Below are 21,692 nucleotides of genomic sequence, written 5' to 3'. Positions count from 1 at the left end.
TTGGGGTGACTTAGAAATGTCCTTGTTTTTTAAAGAAAACCAATTTTTTTGTCCATTAAAATACAGTGTAGACATTGTTAATGTTGTAAATGACCATTGTAGCTGGAAACAGCTGAAACGGTAGTGTATATGTATTTGTATGCGTTTATATGTATTGAAATCAAATTCTAATCAAATCATATTTGTCGGATGTGCCGAATACAACAGGTGTACACAGTGAAATGCTTCCACATATATATTTATATTAGAGACATTTCTGTACAACACTGCTCACTAATAGTCTATGTACTGTATGTGAGATGCTTGACAGGCAGCTACCTGGTGCTCTACTTCTCCTCATGAAGAGCTTCTATGAAGGCTTCAAGTTTCTCCTGAATCTCACGGACCTTCTCTGCAGAGGAGGAAAGAGAGGATGGGTTAGTTGAGTCGTTGCAAAACAAAAACAGTAGATATGGAGAGCATCCAAGACGCCTCAATTGATACAGTACAACCCAGTAAACCACTGTTGTCATGCAAGTTGGTTGAGTTGGCTAAACAGGCCTATTCTATTGTGTTTCCACCTGTGAGACCCAAGACAACGAGGTTTCTCAGACCCTAAGTCCTCCTGTTGTGACCGTGGCCTTCCAACTTCCAGCAACCCCAGTACCAGATATATACACAATAAATATCCTGTGGCATACTTTCTCAGAACGAGTATGAAACCAATGACCTGACATTATGAATGTATTCACTAGCAGAATAATAGACATGTCACAGGCCATTGTTCTGCCACCTCTTGTGTCAGCCAATCAGCAGACGGTCCCCACTGACAGCCCTCAAACCTAAATAAAACGACCACTTAAGTGAAATACTCTATTGAAGATGGGAGTTGTTGACCATACCATACCTCACATCAAAGATTTCCCCCCTCCAAAACCATGACATGGTATGTCCCTCCAGGCACATGTCTAGCTAATGGATGGGAGATACCATAACATTATTCCACATGAAAGGGAAAATACACTGAAAAAAAGTTGAGTCACCGCATCCCGCCGTTGGGGTCCTTTTGTCCGAGACGGTGTTTTAATGAGAAATCCGTCCGTACAACATGTACTGTCACACGATGGGCTGCAGTTACAAAGAGTCTTTAATCGCTGAATAAACAAAAATGGCAAGAGTAAGTCTTAGCAAACGGGAGAAAAAGAGGCCTATAGGGGACTAGCTGTGCCAGCTGCCCCGTCTCTCCGTCTCACTCTATTCCAGTAGACTAATCCAACTGGAGCTGCCCCAAGCACAAACTCAAACAAAACTCTGAGGCGAGATACTATCAGAAGAGTATCTTCAAATGCTTTTGACAACAAACAAAAAAACTTAAAGACACAAAGGTCTGAAAGCTTCAAAACCAGAAGACTCCTTGATTTCTACGGCTCGATAAATCATAGCGGTTTAGCAGACCAACAAAAGGAGTAGTTCACAATTTTACAGCTTGACGTTAGATGGTTCTTCACACTGAAAGTAGTCTATGGGCCAAGAGGAACTGTAATCCATGGTTCAGTTCTTTAAAAACAGCCACTTCAGCTAATCTTAGCCACCACAAGCTAACAATCAATGGAAGTCATGGAGGAATGTGAGCATGTTAACAAAAAAAAATTGTGAGGAATCATCTAACACATCAAGCTGTAAAAAAGTGAAGTACTCCTTTAACTGTCCATTTCAGGTCAACACGACGGTGGAAGCTGCATTTAGAGGGTAACCTTATCCTACAGAGAGGGGCTGGTGCAAGACCCTTTGGTGGGGGGCACGGGTGTAGATGTATCCCTTTCTGACGGATGAAAGTCACATGTCTTTAAGGACACACACACCTCAGAGTCCTGAAATATAACACTAAAAGTGCTGAGAAATCACTATGACCAACACACACATCTAAACAATGACAAACAGCAGAAGAGTGGTAGAAAAACACCTTTCCCCCCCTCCCTCTCACGCTCTCTCCACACACACACACACACACACACAAATAAATTCCCCAGCCTTTGATACTTTAACACAGAGGCACATGGGGAGATTCTAACACGTAATGGTGGCATTAGGGCTGGGAAAGAGGGCACGGTGACATGGTTCCACCATCACGGCAGGTGCGTTGGGGCTGAAACCTAACCCGGCTGTAGCACCACTCTACAACTCTCTACCCAACCACAAGGGCTCAAAGGAACTTAAGGAACACACATACCGGGGGAAGGAGAGTGGGTCGGGCACCAACCGCAAAACAAATCTCACATGGAGTCAATAGAAACATCTATCTGTCCCAGACCCATGAATGAGGAGGGAGGGACATCTCTGTCACATCAAAACAAGCCAGGCAAAACCCCTGGCTCACCTTCAAAGCTCAGCGGAGTCTAGATGTGCCACTTATAAAAGAGCTACTGTGTACAGTTTAGCCTTTATTTTAACAGTCTTTTCAAAATCAGCCCTGCATACAAACATCAACACAATAAAATACTCAATTACAAAAACAAACCCAATCTTCACTTAGAGGATTCCCCACTAATGTTATAAATTCCCTAAAGGGCAACAGGTATTCAAGCCTGAGCTTCCCCCGCAACACATTTCACATCTATGGAGCATAAAAACCTTGGAACCTCTAGCACTATACAATGTTGTGCTCTTGTACCGTACGCTATTGTTGTGACCTTGACCAGTGTTGTCAGATACATCGGAAGTCTCTGCAGGAGTGCTTTGTAAATAAACCAAAGAGAATGCTGCTCTCTGAGATACAGAGGCCCAACCCACTTTTTGATACAATACACAATGGTGAGTTCTAAAACCATCACCACTAATGAATCCAAGGGCACAATGGAAAACAGCATCTAGTGGTTTAAGTGTGGAAGTTGCTGCATGCATATAGATAATATCTCCGGAATCTAAAACAGACATAAAAAAGTGGCCTGGACAACTTCCTTTTAATTAGCAAAACAACAGTTAAACAATCACATTTTGATCTTCAATTTCCTTACCAGCTCAGAAACGTGCGTTTTAAACCCCAATACATCATCTAGCCACATACCAAGATATTTAGAAGAGGGAACTCATTCAATGTGTTCCGTTCAGGCTAGTAATTTAAAATGTCAAATTTGTCTAAGTTATTGGATCTAGAAAATAGCATGTATTTTGCTTTGTTTGCATTAAGAACTAACCAAAGTTCCAAGGGTGACTTCTGCAGCACATGGAAATCACACTGCAAATGTGAAAAGGCTTGGTTTACAAATGGTGCAACACTGGTTTGATCAGCATAAACATTTATATTAAGTAAAAAATACAAATCACAGTTTTTCCAATGTTATTTATATACAGCGTAAACAATAGCGGCCCCTGAATCGAACCCTGGGGTAGCCCTTTATGCACATCAAGGAATTCAGATTTGACCCCCCTCTGTCACAATAGCCTGAGTTATATTACTGAGATGGTTCTAAAACCACATAGAGCCATCAGTGCTCAGGCCTACTGAGGACAACTTACTCAATAAAACAGAATGATCAACGGTGTCAACAAAACAACAAACAAGGCAGCACAATTCATTTAGGCATCTAAAGCATTGACAATATCATTTACAACTATTGTGGTTACAGTACTGCACCCTGGTCTAAACCCTGATTGATATACAGTGGCTTGCGAAAGTATTCACTCCCCCTTGGCATTTTTCCTATTTTGTTGCATTACAACCTGGAATTAAAATTGATTTTTGGGGGGGGGGGGGGGGGGGGGGGGTTTGTATAATTTGATTTACACAACATGCCAAATCTTTTTTATTGTGAAACAAACAAGAAATAAGACAAAAAAAACTAACTTGAGCTTGCATAACTATTCATCCCCCCCAAAGTCAATACTTTGTAGAGCCACCTTTTGCAGCAATTACAGCTGCAAGTCTCTTGGGGTATGTCTCTATAAGCTTGGCACATCTAGCCACTGGGATTTTTGCCCATTCTTCAAGGCAAAACTGCTCCAGCTCCTTCAAGTTGGATGGGTTCTGCTGGTGTACAGCAATCTTTAAGTCATACCACAGATTCTCAAATGGATTGAGGTCTGGCCTTTGACTAGGCAATTCCAAGACAATTAAATGTTAACCCTTAAACCACTCAAGTGTTGCTTTAGCAGTATGCTTAGGGTCATTGTCCTGCTGGAAGGTGGACCTCCGTCCCACTCTCAAATCCCTGGAAGACTGAAACAGGTTTCCCTCAAGAATTTCCCTGTATTTGGCGCCATGCATCATTCCTTCAATTCTGAACAGTTTCCCAGTCCCTGCTGATGAAAAACATCCCCACAGCATGATGCTGCCACCACCATGCTTCACTGTGGGGATTGTGTTCCCGGGGTGATGAGAGGTGTTGGGTTTGCGCCAGACATACAGCTGCAGTCAGAAGTTTACATACACTTAGGTTGGAGTCATTAAAACTCGCTTTTCAAAATTTCTTGTTAACAAACTATAGTTTTGGCAAGTCGAATAGGACATCTACTTTATGCATGACAAGTAATTTCTCCAGCAATTGTTTACAGACAGTGAAATAATCTGTATCACAATTCCAGTGGGTCAGAAGTTTACATACACTAAGTTGACTGTGCCTTTAAACAGCTTGGAAAATTCCAGAAAATTATATCATGGCTTTAGAAGCTTCGGGTAGGCTAATTGACATCATTTGAGTCAATTGGAGGTGTACCTGTGGATGTATTTCAAGGCCTACCTTCAAACTCAATGCCTCTTTGCTTGACATGGGAAAATCAAAAGAAATCAGCCAAGAGCTCAGAAAAAATTTGTAGACCTCCACAAGTCTGGTTCATCCTTGGGTGCAATTTCCAAACACCTGAAGGTACCGCGTTCATCTGTACAAACAATAGCACGCAAGTATAAACACCATGGGACCACGCAGTCATCATACCGCTCAGGAAGGAGACGCGATCTCTCCTAGAGCTCAACGTACTTTGGTGCGAAAAGTACAAATCAATCCGAGAACAACAGCAAAGGACCTTGTGAAGATGCTGCAGAAAACAGTTACAAGTATCTCTATCCACAGTAAAACGAGTCCTATATCGACATAACCTGAAAGGCCACTCAGCAAGGAAGAAGCCACTGCTCCAAAACCGCCATAATAAAGCCAGACTACGGTTTGCAACTGCACATGGGGACAAAGATCGTAATTTTTTGAAAAATGTCCTCTGGTCTGATGAAACAAAAATAGAACTGTTTGGCCATAATGACCATCATCATGTTTGGAGGAAAAAGGGGGATGCTTGCAAGCTGAAGAACACCCTTCCAACCGTGAAGCACGGGGGTGGCAGCATCATGTTATGGGGGTGCTTTTCTGCAGGAGGGACTGGTGCACTTCACAAAATAGATGGCATCATGAGGTAGGAAAATGATGTGGATATATTGAAGCAACATCAAGACATCAGTCAGGAAGTAAAGCTTGGTCGCAAATGGGTCTTCCAAATGGACAATGACCCTAAGCATACTTCCAAAGTTGTGGCAAAATGGCTTCAGGACAACAAAGTCAAGGTATTGGAGTGGCCATCACAAAGCCCTGACCTCAATCCCATAGAAAATTTGTGGGCAGAACTGAAAAAGCGTGTGCGAGCAAGGAGGCCTACAAACCCGACTCAGGTACACCAGCTCTGTCAGGAGGAATGGGCCAAAATTCACCTACTTATTGTGGGAAGCTTGTCGAAGGCTAGCCAAAACGTTTAACCCAAATTAAACAATTTAAAGGCTATGCTACCAAATACTAATTGAGTGTATCTAAACTTCTGACCCACTGGGAATATGATGAAAGAAATAAAAGCTGAAATAAATCATTCAACTATTATTCTGACATTTCACATTCTCACAATAAAGTGGTGATCCTAACTGACCTAAGAAAGGGGATTTATACTAGGATTAAATGTCAGGAATTGTGAAAAACTGAGTTAAATGTATTTGGCTAAGGTGTATGTAAACTTCCGATTTCAACTGTACCATTTTCCTTGATGGCCACAAAGCTCAATTTTAGTTTCATCTAACCAAAGCAGCTTCTTCCACATTTTTTGGGGGAGTCTCCCATATGCCTTTTGGCGAACACCAAACGTGTTTGCTTATTTTTTTCTTCAAGCAACAGCTTTTTTTCTGGCCACTCTTCCCTAAAGCCCAGCTCTGTGGAGTGTGGTCCTATGGACAGATACTCCAATCTCCACTGTGGAGCTTTGCAGCTCCTTCAGGGTTATCGTTGGTCTCTTTGTTGCCTCTCTGATTAATGCCCTCCTTGCCTGGTCCGTGAGTTTTGGTGGGTGACCCTCTCTTGGCAGGTTTGTTGCGGTGGCATATTCTTTCCATGTTTTAATAATGGATTTAATGGTGCTCCGTGGGATGTTCAAAGTTTAGGATATTTTTTAAAACCCAACCCTGATCTGTACTTCTCCACAACTTTGTCCCTGATCTGATTGGAGAGGTCCTTGGTCTTCATGGTGCCCCTTGCTTAGTGGAGTTGCAGACTCTAGGGCCTTTCAGAAGAGGTGTAGATATACTGAGATCATGTGACAGATCATGTGACACTTCGATTGCACACAGGTGGACTTTATTTAACTAATTAGGTGACTTCTGAAGGTAATTGGTTGCACCAGATCTTATTTAGGGGCTTCATAGCAAAGGGGGTGAATACATATGCAGCACCACTTTTCCGTGTATGTCCATTCCATGAAATCCAAATAAAAATCTAATTTAAATTGCAGGTTGTAATGCAACAAAATAGGAAAAACGCCAAGGGGGTGAATACTTTTGCAAGGCTCTGTACATTCAGAATATAATTCAGATAAAAAGGAACGAAGTTGTATATTTATCAAAGATTCAAGAATCTTTGTTAGACAAGAACCCCAAGACATGGCATGATAATGATGAAGAACACTAGCGTCCCCAACCTTATGGAGTGGCAGCACATAAGCAGCCTTCCCTACTTTTGCAATATTCCCCGATATCAATTTTTTAAATTTAAAATGTGGGTTATTACGCCAGCGATGACGCAGCCCGGCTTCAGTTTATCAGCCCCTGTGGACCTTTGTGTCTTTTGATAGCAGGGCATCAAAGTCCTCTTTTTATGCAAGTTGCAGAAAATAATATCCTCAACTACCATTTTCCAAATCATCCCGCAAATTTCTCCTATCAGCATTAAGTCTAATCTCCTAGAGAGTAGGCCTAGCAGTTATTTCAAAGCCAGCTGAAATAAAATTGTTAAATTGCTCGATGTGGACCACTTACTGCATCAGGTCAACCATGGAGGAGATGACACACGTTGAACGAACCTTAACTGAAGTACATTTTACAGTTCACATCTCTCGCCATTTAGATCAGAATTTGATAGGCAAAATGTTACGCCATTCATTTATAACGGCGTTAAAATTATGCCCCTGTCATCATGAAGGGAAAAGTAAAGGGATGCACAGATTGTGAATGGCGGATTTAACAAACTCAAATATTCTGGTATATTGATTTCTCCTCCGCCATCTGTTTGTCCCACAAGACGACAAGGGAAATAAAAAGCTCACAACAAGGCAGCTTTTCTTTCAGGACGCGCGGAAATGCAACACACTAAGTGGACAGAGTCGCCGTTCGTTGCCTGTTACCTCAGAGGGATCGAAAAACTCAATTTAGGCTCCTGTTTACCTAAGAGATGAGCCCCAAGACACTGCCATTCAGCTGCCCTCCCCTTTATCTGGTCATGAATATTTCCATAATCCTCTGAAATCCCTTATTTCAGGTCCCTCTTTCGGCTGATCTCCACAGGAAATGATAGGTCTCTTTCACTCCCACTCATCGGCGCAGTAAGGCTGTAAAGCCTTCAGTGGACAGAGCAGGAACAGCAGAAGGGACTGAGGGAAAAGCCTTTAATTGACCTGTTATTAGACTGTGAAACAGTGTGGCCGCGGTCGAACAACCACTCCATACAGATGGAAAGAGAGTAGAAAGAGGAGAGAGGGTCGTATAGCACGCTGTGAGGGAGAGTCCTTAATCTCTTTAATATTGAGGATGCTCCTCTCTGGAGTTTGATGTGAAAGGAGAGAGGCAGCCGTTAGAAATGGGAAACTGTATTATAAAGTGTCAACGGAGAGTTTCAGTGGCTAACATTTGGTGCCAAGACAAACGCCTGTTTTTTTTGCATGGTGCCCCAGTCCATCATCAGCCAACTCTGAAGACAGGACTGAGTTCAGCGCCTGGTCAGGACGAGGCTCCCATCCCAAACTGTCATGATTCAGAAACACATTTTTACATTCAACTTCTGTCACCGGCAAGGCTACAGTCGAAACGGGATCCTTTGTACGTCTGCATGCGTGATCCTGTCCCAACTGAAAAGCGATCTCTTAAAGTAAAAAACAGAAGAGGAGGCATGGCCATGTCACTGGATTTGTCTCTAAATCTGTATTTTAACATGCTATAAATGCAGGGCCGTGGGAGGTGGATGCAGAAAGCGGGGATCTTGTGGGCAAAACGCCCGTCAGTGGCAAAGCCATGAATCACAGCTGGCTCTGGAGGGCTTATCTAGAAACCAGATGCCTGAGGAGAGCAGAACCAAGAAGTCAAGCCCTGGGACTGAACAGGTTCAACCTGGGGTCACCACATGGGCTAGACTAAACAAAAAAGCAGAGCGGGGAAAACAACACGTGAAAGCGCCAGGCGTTGCGTCGTCTCCTGGGTATTTACGCCAGGCGTTGTGTAGTCTCCTGGGTAGTTACGCCAGGCGTTGTGTAGTCTCCTGGGTAGTTACGCCAGGCGTTGCGTCGTCTCCTGGGTAGTTACGCCGGGCGTTGCGTCGTCTCCTGGGTAGTTACGCCGGGCGTTGCGTCGTCTCCTGGGTAGTTACGCCAGGCGTTGCGTCGTCTCCTGGGTAGTTACGCCGGGCGTTGCGTCGTCTCCTGGGTAGTTACGCCGGGCGTTGCGTCGTCTCCTGGGTAGTTACGCCGGGCGTTGTGTAGTCACGCCAGGCGTTGTGTAGTCTCCTGGGTAGTTACGCCAGGCGTTGTGTAGTCACGCCAGGCGTTGCGTAGTCTCCTGGGTTGTTACGCCAGGCGTTGCGTAGTCTCCTGGGTAGTTACGCCAGGCGTTGTGTAGTCACGCCAGGCGTTGTGTAGTCTCCTGGGTAGTTACGCCAGGCGTTGTGTAGTCACGCCAGGCGTTGCGTAGTCTCCTGGGTTGTTACGCCAGGCGTTGCGTAGTCTCCTGGGTAGTTACGCCAGGCGTTGCGTAGTCTCCTGGGTTGTTTAGTCTCCTGGGTAGTTACGCCGGGCGTTGCGTCGTCTCCTGGGTACTTACGCCGGGCGTTGCGTCGTGTCCTGGGTTGTTACGCCGGGCGTTGCGTCGTGTCCTGGGTTGTTACGCCGGGCGTTGCGTCGTCTCCTGGGTAGTTACGCCAGGCGTTGCGTCGTCTCCTGGGTTGTTACGCCGGGCGTTGCGTCGTCTCCTGGGTAGTTACGCCGGGCGTTGCGTCGTCTCCTGGGTAGTTACGCCGGGCGTTGCGTCGTCTCCTGGGTAGTTACGCCGGGCGTTGCGTCGTCTCCTGGGTAGTTACGCCGGGCGTTGCGTCGTCTCCTGGGTAGTTACGCCGGGCGTTGCGTCGTCTCCTGGGTAGTTACGCCGGGCGTTGCGTCGTCTCCTGGGTAGTTACGCCGGGCGTTGCGTCGTCTCCTGGGTAGTTACGCCGGGCGTTGCGTCGTCTCCTGGGTAGTTACGCCGGGCGTTGCGTCGTCTCCTGGGTAGTTACGCCGGGCGTTGCGTCGTCTCCTGGGTAGTTACGCCGGGCGTTGCGTCGTCTCCTGGGTAGTTACGCCGGGCGTTGCGTCGTCTCCTGGGTAGTTACGCCGGGCGTTGCGTCGTCTCCTGGGTAGTTACGCCGGGCGTTGCGTCGTCTCCTGGGTAGTTACGCCGGGCGTTGCGCCGTCTCCTGGGTAGTTACGCCGGGCGTTGCGCAGTCTCCTGGGTAGTTACGCCGGGCGTTGCGCAGTCTCCTGGGTAGTTACGCCGGGCGTTGCGCAGTCTCCTGGGTAGTTACGCCGGGCGTTGCGCAGTCTCCTGGGTAGTTACGCCGGGCGTTGCGCAGTCTCCTGGGTAGTTACGTCAGGCGTTGCGTAGTCTCCTGGGTTGTTACGTCAGGTGTTGCGTAGTCTCCTGAGTTGTTACGTCAGGTGTTCTGTAGTCTCCTGGGCAGGATGTGTTGTGTAGTCTCCTAGCAAGGTGGGTATGTGTTGCCAGGTGTGGATGTGTTTCATAGACTCCTGGCCATGTGAGGATGTGTTTTGTAGTCTCCTGGGCAAGATTTATTGACAGACATTGCTATGGCTTTGAAGGGTGACAGGTAAAATTGGGTTACGGGGGAAAATATGGAGATTTCATTTGCAAAGTGGATTTATCCTAGCTAGCGCTGCTAGGTTCCAAAAGCTTCCATGCAGGAAAACAGCAGAATTATTCAACGCAGAGGAGTAGGCCTAATCAGACAGAGACTTACGAAAAAGGAGCCAATACAAACATTTTTGTTTTTTTGGGGGGGCGACTTCCAAATAAATGTTACTTCACCTACAAGTAATGACGTCTTTATACAGTTAAAGCTGTGCAAGACACTCAAGTTGTAAATTCAGAAAATGTCTATGTAATTTGTGAGTTGATTTTGGGGGGGGGTTGTAAATCCTGGTAAACCACAGAGAGCCAGTTAAGTAGCCGGGACATCAATCTTACGGGGTAACATCGGCCTCGGGATGACAGAGTGTTTAAAATGAAGTCGCTGTCATAATCCCTCAGAGCCACAGGTGTGTGGACTTTCCACTGATGAACTACGGATGTGCACGCCACAGTCACGCACATAGGCAGGCAGGCAAACACACACAGGCGCAGGCAGGCAAACACACACAGGCGCAGGCAGGCAGGCAAACACACACACACACGCAGGCAGGCAGGCAAACACACACACACACACACACAGGCAGGCAGGCAGGCAAACACACACACACACACACAGGCAGGCAGGCAAACACACACACACACAGGCAGGCAGGCAGGCAAACACACACACACACAGGCAGGCAGGCAGGCAAACACACACACACACAGGCAGGCAGGCAGGCAAACACACACACACACAGGCAGGCAGGCAGGCAAACACACACACACAGGCAGGCAGGCAAACACACACACACACAGGCAGGCAGGCAAACACACACACACAGGCAGGCAGGCAAACACACACACACAGGCAGGCAGGCAAACACACACACACAGGCAGGCAGGCAAACACACACACACAGGCAGGCAGGCAAACACACACACACAGGCAGGCAGGCAAACACACACACACAGGCAGGCAGGCAAACACACACACACAGGCAGGCAGGCAAACACACACACAGGCAGGCAGGCAAACACACACACGCAGGCAGGCAAACACACACACGCACGCAGGCAAACACACACACGCACGCAGGCAGGCAGGCAAACACACACACGCACGCAGGCAGGCAGGCAAACACACACACACACAGGCAGGCAGGCAGGCAAACACACACACACAGGCAGGCAGGCAGGCAAACACACACACACACACACACACACACACACACACACAGGCAGGCAGGCAGGCAAACACACAGGCAGGCAAACACACACACACAGGCAGGCAGGCAGGCAAACACACACACAGGCAGGCAGGCAAACACACGCAGGCAGGCAGGCAAACACACACACACACACACGCAGGCAGGCAGGCAAACACACACACACACACACACAGGCAGGCAGGCAGGCAAACACACACACACAGGCAGGCAGGCAGGAAAACACACGCAGGCAGGCAGGCAAACACACGCAGGCAGGCAGGCAAACACACGCAGGCAGGCAGGCAAACACACGCAGGCAGGCAGGCAAACACACGCAGGCAGGCAGGCAAACACACGCACACAGGCAGGCAAACACACACACACACACACACAGGCAGGCAAACACACACACACACACACACACACACACACACAGGCAGGCAAGCACACACACACACAGGCAGGCAAACACACACACACAGGCAGGCAAACACACAGGCAGGCAAACACACAGGCAGGTAAACACACAGGCAGGTAAACACACACACACACACAGGCAGGCAAACACACACACACAGGCAGGCAAACACACACACACACGCAGGCAGGCAGGCAGGCAGGCAGGCAGGCAGGCAGGCAGGCAGGGACAGACAGACAGACAGAAATAGACAGACTGACCTGAATCACCTGTGATGTCAATTCCAAGGCAAAGCCTGACAGTGACACTCAAAACCAGGGTCCCACTCCAGTAAAGCCCCACCTGTCTCAGTCTCCATGACTTCTATCAGACAAGGATGAATCTGGCGGTCCGCCTCGGGACATACCTTAAAGCCTGCATGTCACTACATCCCATTAGGCATAGCGCTGATCCCAAACAACCTCAAAAACCACAGAGATTGCACGGCCGATGCCGACCGACACATCATACTCTGCACATCAGCCCCCCAGAAGAACACCCAACACTTAAACACCCTCAGGTAAATACGGGCCTCTAGCTGGTGCTGAGCCCACACACACATCCCATTGTGCAGGAGCAGCAAACCACAAACTAAATTCCCTAATGACACGATAGAGTGAAATGTCATCGCAAGCACATTCAAACTCGATATCTGAAAACTGACGTGCTGATGCTGGTCATTATGGCCAAACAGTTCTTTTTTTGTTTCATCAGGATATTTCTCCAAAAAGTACTGTCTTTGTCCCCATGTGCAGTTGCAAACTGTAGTCTGGCTTTTTTATGGCGGTTTTGGAGCAGTGGCTTCTTCCTTGCTGAGCGGCCTTTCAGGTTATGTTGATATAGGACTCGTTTTATTGTGGATATAGATACTTCTGTACCTGTTTCCTCCAGCATCTTCACAAGGTTTTTTGCTGTTGTTCTGGGATTGATTTGCACTTTCGTACCAAAGTATGTTCATCTCTAGGAGACAGAACGCGTCTCCTTCCTGAGCGGTATGGCAGCTGTGTGGTCCCATGGTGTTTATATTTGCGTACTATTGTTTGTACAGATGAACGTGGTACCTTCAGGCGTTTGGAAATTGCTCCCAAGGATGAACCAGACTTGTGGAGGTCTATAATTTTTTTCTGAGGTCTTGGCTGATTTCTTTTGATCTTCCCTCGACGTGAAGCAAAGAGGCACTGCGTTTGAAGGTAGGCCTTGAAATGCATCCACAGGTAGACCTCCAATTGACTCAAATGATGTCAATTAGCCTATCGGAAGTTTCTAAAGCCATGATACAATTTTCTGGAATTTTCCAAGCTGTTTAAAAGGTACAGTCAACTTAGTGTATGGAAACTTCTGACCCACTGGAATTGTGATACAGTGAATTATAAGTAAAATATGTATGAAATGTATGCATTCACTAATGTAAGTCGCTCTGGATAAGAGCATCTGCTAAATGACTAAAATGTCAATGTAAATAATCTGTCTGTAAACAATTGTTGTAAAAATTACTTGTGTCATGCACAAAGTACATGTCCTAACTGACTTCCCAAAAATATAGTTTGTTAGCAAGAAATGTATGGAGTGGTTGAAAAACGAGTTTTAATGACTCCAACCTAAGTGTAAGTAAACTTCCGACTTCAACTGTAAGTATTCAGCCCCTTTACACAGTACTTTGTTAAAGCACTTTTGGCAGCGATTACAGCCCCGAGTCTTCCTGGGTATGACACTACAAGCTTGGCACACCTGTATTTGGAGAGTTTCTCCCATTAATTTTCAAGTCTCTCCAGAGATGTTCGATCAGGTTCAAGTCTGGGCTCTGGCTGGGCCACTCAAGGACATTATGACTTGTCTGAAGCCAGTCACGCATTGTCTTGGCTGTGTGCTTTGGGTCGTTGTCCTATTGGAAGGTGAACCTTCGCCCCAGTCTGAGGTCCTGAGTGCTCTGGAGCAGGTTTTGAACAAGGATCTGTCTATACTTTGCTACGTTCATTTTTCCCCTTGATCCTGGCTAGTGTCCCAGTTCCACTGAAAAACATCCCCACAGCATGATGCTGCCACCACCATGCTTCACCGTAGGGACGGTGCCAGGTTTCCTCCAGGGGTGGAGGAAACCTGCACTGTCAACGGTGGGCCAGGTGTGTGCCTTTCCAAATCATGTCCAATGAATTTAATTTACCACAGGTGGACACCAATCAAGTTGTAGAAACATCTCAAAGATGATCAATGGAAACAGGATGCACCTGAGCTCAATTTCAAGTCTCATAGCAAATGGTCTGAATACTTACGTAAATAAGGTTTGTCATTATGGGGTATTGTGTGTAGATTGATGAGTACATTTAAAAAAAAAAAAAAAAAAGATTTTAGAAAAAGGCTCGATGGACGTAAAAATAAAAAATGACTGTTTAGTTTGTGTTTGAGGCGAAGAAAAAAAAATGACTGAAAAGCTCCACAGTGATGGTGAGTTAAGGCAATCAGAAATACAATCAGATCCCCAGATGGGACCATTTATACAGTAGGACTACATTTGCGTGCAGGCCAGGTAACCTAGACCTACTTCTTCAAGTAATCAGGTGCACTTCCTTTCTCAAGTTTGACAGGAGCGCTCCAAACAAAAGACAATTAATACATTTACAACTCATACATGGAATTAAATAAACGAACACTTTTGTTTAGTGTAGCCTAGGTTTGTACCAAACAAACATAGAAGATTAGAAATTATAGGAATTAACGGCAAATGTACTACTGGTGATACTGGTGTGCCATCCCAGCGGCCTCTGCAATGGATTAGTCCACTCAGAAAGGCGTGAGTCAGACAGGTGTCTTGTGTGCCATACATTTTCTATATATTTGCCACTGCTAGACAAATGTTTTATTTTATTTTAATTTTTAATTTTTTTAACTCAGTCCACCAACAGCCCTATCAACCACTAAATGGGGTCAGCAGTAGATAGGTGACAGGTAAGGTTGTGTCCCGATAGCTTAAAGACAGCTTCCTTTGCTCTTTACTTCATTATCATGGATAAATGAAAGGACTTGATTGGTTATTTTTAACATTATTGCTTTCGCCTGTTGCCTTCAGTGATCTTGGAAAAGATGAGGCAAAATGAGAGTAATGAGGCCGGTCCTGGGAAAGGCAGGGCCAACAGCCTAGCCCTTCTCCTTTTGCCTGGGTGTCTGACAGACTGAACAGTCTCCCAGAACACACCTCTCTCCCATCCACACACTCAGGCCCAGTGAAGACAGATTTACACCCACCCAGAGACTGTTGCTGCAGGGCTGTCAAACACATGTGGTGGAGCAGGATGTGTGTAGAGAGCGGAGTGGGTCACTAAAACACCAGGTGTCGGAGGGAGCGTGGACAGCCCCGGTTCCCAGCCTCAGAGAAGAAGAAGGGGAGGGGGGTGGAAAAGAGAGGTGAAGGCAGGGGGTTGTGACTGGGACTGGGAGCGGCTGGCTGGCCGGGTGTGGAGAGCGGAGGAGGAGGAATGGAGGGCCTCTGATCCAGCTGTTGGAATGGCGGAAGCTGTTTCCTCCCCTGGCAGTCAGGGAGGGGTATAAACAGTCCTGTGTTGGTGAGAAGGTGGGAAAAACAGAGGAAGAACTGCTCAAAGAAAAGGAGGGGGTAGAAACAAAAGTAGCGATGAAAGATATGGAGGGAGAAGAAGTGAGATGGAGGACTGCGTGAGAGAGGAAGGACATTCCGGGGAGCAGCTACAGACTACCAAGAGTGCTACTGTGGTCTTTACACAGCACGCATGCACGCAAACACGCACACAATACCAGCACTAAACTCACAGGAACAGCTCAAAAAGACCTGGGGTAAAAGGTGAAGAGGTGTGCTCTAGTCTGGTGTGAGTGTGTGGCCGTGCTGGCGGGCGCATGCGTCTGTATACACACGGCGTGTATATAAAAAGGACTCCTCCGCCTGCCTGTCTGTCTGTCTTCCAGTCTGCCTGTGTGTGTGAGTACTGTTATATACGTTCCCTCCATCAATGAGAGATAGAGAGAGGTAGAGGGTGAGTAAGAGAGCGAGAGAAAGAAAGAGCTAACGTTTCCCTTCCATCCAGTAACTACCAGACTCCTGGGGCTGAGTGCTGACCTGGCCTAATACCTTTACGAGGGGCCGTCATCTCGCCTCCACAGAAGAGAAGAGGAGCGTGTAAAAACAGATCGGAGGGGATTTCAAGTACCACCGTGTTCAGTTTTACACACACACACACACACACACACACACACACACCTCCCCACCCAGCCCGGCTAAACTGGTGGAATCTCCTGTTGAGTCTGGCAGGGGAGGGTGAAGCAGCACACAGGTGTGCGAGAGGGGACAGGCTTACGTCAGAGTTTAACCTCATTTCCCAGCTGCTCCAAACATCACAAGACTTTCGTTCGTACCATGTCACATGTTTAATATCTCCATCACACACATTAGCTTGGTATTGACTATTTACCAGGAAAAAACATTGAATATCATGAAACGTTAACGTCATAGATGGTTAACGATCATCATCAGATGATTCCTGTTGGGTTTTCAGACTACATCTGAGGTCTCAAACTAATTTTGCCTGGGGACTGCATTTGGATCGCAGACCAGTAGTTTGAGACTTGATGGAGAGGAGAAATTACAAGAGCATAACCACATATTGAACAATGAGAACGATATTTCAGATATAAAACGACAGGCTGTGGTCTATCTTGGTTGGCAAACCTAAAAAGTATCTCCTATTGCCAACTATGTAAAAATAGCCTATAAAGTCAACAAATAAAAACATTGCAGCCTGCAGGTAGAAAATACCCTGATAAAAAGAAATAACATAAATGGCATTGTTGCAGACAAGCCATGCATAGCCAAACTTGAAACATTTAATCAACTACCAACTAATGTGTCCATCCAGAAGCTCATGCTTGCAACACTGTACAAAATATTCTGGACCCTCAGAGTTTCCTGCACCAGTGAGCTCAGGACAGACAGCTGTAAGCTATTTGCACAAGGGATAAGAAGAAATTATGTTTCCACTGGCACTTAGTGGTTATAAAAAAGGGAGAAATGGAGAGATTTTCCAAACACATTTGACAAACTATTGTTCACGCTTAGTGGTTATAAAAAGGGAGAAATGGAGAGATTTTTCAAACACATTTGACAAACAATTGTTCACGCTTAGTGGTTATAAAAAAGGAGAGATGGAAATATTTTTCAAACACATTGAGGAACTTTTGTTATTCTCAATGGATATAAAAAAAACAGACGTTTGCTTGCTGTTTGAGGTGAAGAAAACACTACTTTGAGAAGCTCCACAGCTCATTAATAGTGGTGTGTTAAGCCAATCAGACATAGTAATTAGATCCCCAAATGGGCACATTTATATGCCTACAGTTGCGCGCAGGCCAGGTAGCCTCTAGGCCTAATTCTATGCGTAATCTGGTACGCGTGATTACCCAACATTGACAGGAGCGCTCCAAACGAAAGACAATTACTAAATTGGCAAAACTCATAAAAGGAATGATATAAACCAAAACTTGTTTCTCACAAGTGTAGCACAGGTTGTCCACTCCGACAGTGAGAACGGTAAAAGAATAGAATAATATTATATTGAACGCAATAAGACATTAACCTAACCAAACATTATAGATTAGAAATAGGAATGAATGGTAAATGTACTAGAGGTCGACCGATTATGATTTTTCAACGCCGATGCCGATTATTGGAGGACCCAAAAAGCCGATACCGATTAATCGGCCGATTTTTATATATATATTTGTAATAATGACAATTACAACAACACTGAATGAACAATGAACCCTTTTATTTTAACTTAATATAACACATAAATAAAATCTATTTAGTCTCAAATAAATAATGAAACATGTTCAATTTGGTTTAAATAATGCAAAAACAAAGTGTTGGAGAAGAAAGTAAAAGTGCAATATGTGCCATGTAAGAAAGCTAAGGTTTAAGTGCCTTGCTCAGAACATGAGAACATATGAAAGCTGGTGGTTCCTTTTTAACATGAGTCTTCAATATTCCCAGGTAAGAAGTTTTAGGTTGTAGTTATTATATGACTATTTCTCTCTATACCATTTTGTATTTCATATACCTTTGACTATTGGATGTTCTAATAGGTACTTTAGTATTGCCAGCCTAATCTCGGGAGTTGATAGGCTTGAAGTCATAAACAGCGCAATGCTTGAAGCACAGCAAAGAGCTGCTGGCAAATGCAGGACAGTGCTGTTTGAATGAATGCTTATGAGCCTGCTGCTGCTTACCATCGCTCAGTCAGACCGTTCTATCAAATCATAGACTTAACTATAATATAATAACACACAGAAATACGAGCCTTAGGCCATTAGGCCGATATTTCCAAGATGCCGTAGCAGTCAGACGTATGTTATTGCCCTGTCGAGTCTCTTGTATATCTTTTTCTTCCAATATCTTTTTAAAATATTTTCCTAAACACTCTCCTGCAACCAGCCGCACCCAATGTGACGTGGATCTGTTTTTTCTAAAGTATTTCTATTTACTTCGGATCTGGAATCCCTCAACTGAAGCTAGGCAGCTAACTACCTACCAGCTATCAGTCAGCAAACCACTGCTAGCGGTCAGCTAACCTTTAGCTCGGAAAGCTCTCGCCAGTTCGTACAACGTGACTCAAACCAGAGCATAACGGACATATTTTTTCTATCCATATCCCCAGATTCTCCATACCGCAAACTCTGTGAACATTTTCATCTGGATCTTCGCAACTAGCTAACCGCAATCCCGGGTGACTACTCCTAGCTAGCGTTTCCATCCCGGAGCAAGCACCAATTAGCCTGAAGCTAGCCCGGCTAGGGCTCCTGGGCCACGACCGAAGCCCACTCCTGGGCTACAATATCCGGATCCCTTCTACTGCCGGTACGGGGCACGGAACCCCGCCGATCCTCTACGACTGGAATACCGACATAATCTGCCAGAGCATTCTAACAGGCCCCTCAGGCGCGACGTCCGCTGAAGGCCCCTTCTGCTAGCCACGGCCTGCTAGCTACCAAGAGCTACTTGGAACCCTACCAATTCCACGACTGGTCTATCGACGTCACCGCACGAAGAGGCAAAAACGGACTTGCCTCTATCGCAACGTCCCCCAAAGGCCCTTCTGCTAACTTGCTTGCCCCGGTCTGATAACTGCTTGCTTGCTAGCCCGTCTGCTAACTGCTAGCTCGTTGGCCCCGGCCTACTATCTGCTAGCTTGTTAGCATCAGCATGCTAACTGTCTGAATCGCCGTGTCCCCAGTCAGCCCAACCACTCACTGGACCCATATGTTCACTTGGCTACGCATGCCTCTTTCTAATATCAACATGCCTCGTCTATTACTGTCTTGGTTAGTGATTACTGTCTTATTTCACTGTAGAGCCTCTAGCCCTGCTCAATATGCCTTAACCAACCATGTTGTTCCACCTCCTACACATGCGATGACATCACCTGGTTTAAACATCTTTAGAGACTATATCTCTCTCATCATTACTCAATGCCTAGGTTTACTTCCAATGTACTCACATCCTACCTTACCTTTGTTTGTACACTATGCCTTGAATCTATGCTATTGTGCCCAGAAACCTGCTCCTTTTATTTTACTCTGTTCTGAACGTGCTAGACGGCCAGTTCGTATAGCCTTTAGCCGTACCCTTATCCTACTTCTCCTCTGGTGATGTAGAGGTTAATCCAGGTCCTGCAGTGCCTAGCTCCACTCCCACTCCCCAGGTGCTCTCATTTGTTGACTTCTGTAACCGTAAAAGCCTTGGTTTCATGCATGCTAACATTAGAAGCCTACTCCCTAAGTTTGTTTTACGCACTGCTTTAGCACACTCTGCCAACCCGGATGTCTTAGCCGTGTCTGAATCCTGGCTTAGGAAAACCACCAAAAACTCTGACATCTCCATCCGTAACTTTAACATTTTCCGCCAAGATAGAACTGCTAAAGGGGGCGGTGTTGCAATCTACTGCAGAGTTCTGTATTACTATCCAAGTCTGTACCCAAACAATTCGAGCTTCTACTTCTAAAAATTCACCTTTCCAGAAACAAGTCTCTCACTGTTGCCGCTTGCTATAGACCACCCAGCTGTGCCCTCGATACCATATGTGAATTGATTGCCCCCCCATCTATCTTCTGAGCTCGTGCTGCTAGGTGACCTAAACTGGGACATGCTTAACACCCCGGCCATCCTACAATCTAAGCTTGATGCCCTCCATCTCACACAAATTAATCAACGAACCTACCAGGTACAACCCCAAATCCGTAAACACGGGCACCCTCATAGATATCATCCTAAATAACTTGCCCTCCAAATACACCTCTGCTGTTTTCAATCAAGATCTCAGCGATCACTGCCTCATTGCCTGCATCCGTAATGGGTCTGCGACCAAACGACCACCCCTCATCACTGTCAAACGCTCCCTAAAACACTTCTGCGAGCAGGCCTTTCTAATCGACCTGGCCGGGGTATCCTGGAATGACATTGACCTCATCCCGTCAGTAGATGATGCCTGGTTATTCTTTAAAAGTGCCTTTCTCACCATCTTCAATAAGCATGCCCCATTAAAAAAATGTAGAACTAGGAATAGATATAGTCCTTAGTTCACTCCAGACCCGTCTGCCCTTGACCAGCACAAAAACATCCTGTGGCATTCTGCATTAGCATCAAATAGCCCCCGTGATATGCAACTTTTCAGGGAAGTTAGGAACAAAAATACACAAGCAGTTAGGAAAGCTAAGGCTAGCTTTTTCAAACAGAAATTTGCATCCTGTAGTACAAACTCAAAAATGTTCTGGGACACTGTAAAGTCCATGGAAAATAAGAGCACCTCCTCCCAGCTGCCCCCTGCTCTGAGGCTAGGAAACACTGTTACAACCGATAAATCCACTATAATTGAGAATTTCAATAAGCATTCCTCTACGGCTGGCCATGCTTTCCACCTGGTTACCCCTACCCCGGTCAACTGCTCGGCACACTCCACAGCAACCCGCCAAAGCCCCCACCATTTCTCCTTCACACAAATCCAGATAGCTGATGTTCTGAAAGAGCTGCAAAATCCGGAGCCCTACAAATCAGCCGGGCTAGACAATCTGGACCCTCTCTTTCTAAAATGATCTGCCGAAATTGTTGCAACTCCTATTACTAGCCTGTTCAACTTCTTTTTCGTATCGTCGGAGATTCCCAAAGATGGGAAAGCTGCCGCGGTCATCCCCCTCTTCAAAGGGGGTGACACTCTAGACCCAAACTGCTACAGACCTATATCTATCCTACCCTGTCTTTCTAAGGTCTTCAATAGCCAAGTTAACAGATTACCGTCCATTTCGAATCCCACCATACCTTCTCCGCTATGCAATCTGGTTTCAGAGCTGGTCATGGTTGCACCTCAGCCACGCTCAAGGTCCTAAACGACATCATAACCGCCATCGATAAGAGACATTACTGTGCAGCCGTAGTCATCGATGTGGCCAAGGCTTTCGACTCTGTCAATCACCACATTCTTATTGGCAGACTCGACAGCCTTGGTTTCTGAAACGATTGCTTTGCCTGGTTTACCAACTCCTTCTCTGATAGAGTTCAGTGTGTCAAATCGGAGGGCCTGTTGTCCGGACCAGCAAGAGCGACATCATTGATGTATACAGAGAAGAGAGTCGGCCCAAGAATTTAACC

At 46.0% G+C, this 21,692-nt stretch overlaps 1 protein-coding gene across 5 annotated transcripts in view; it reads right to left on the bottom strand.

The window, feature by feature from the left end:
• Positions 1-21,692, bottom strand: part of LOC115151541 (dynamin-like 120 kDa protein, mitochondrial) — a 75,128-nt gene that overhangs the window by 1,839 nt on the left and 51,597 nt on the right. For all 5 annotated transcript variants that reach the window (XM_029695564.1, XM_029695565.1, XM_029695568.1 and 2 more), the window contains one exon: positions 319-391. In XM_029695564.1, coding sequence (XP_029551424.1) covers positions 327-391 — 65 coding nt within the window. In that variant the 3' untranslated portion in view covers positions 319-326. The remainder of the gene's footprint in view (positions 1-318; positions 392-21,692) is intronic.

The sequence above is a fragment of the Salmo trutta genome, chromosome 17 (assembly GCF_901001165.1).
Source record: "Salmo trutta chromosome 17, fSalTru1.1, whole genome shotgun sequence".
NCBI classification, from domain to species: Eukaryota; Metazoa; Chordata; class Actinopteri; order Salmoniformes; family Salmonidae; genus Salmo; species Salmo trutta.
The sequence above is the reverse complement of the archived record's forward strand: the minus strand, read 5'-3'. Positions and strand labels throughout refer to the sequence as shown.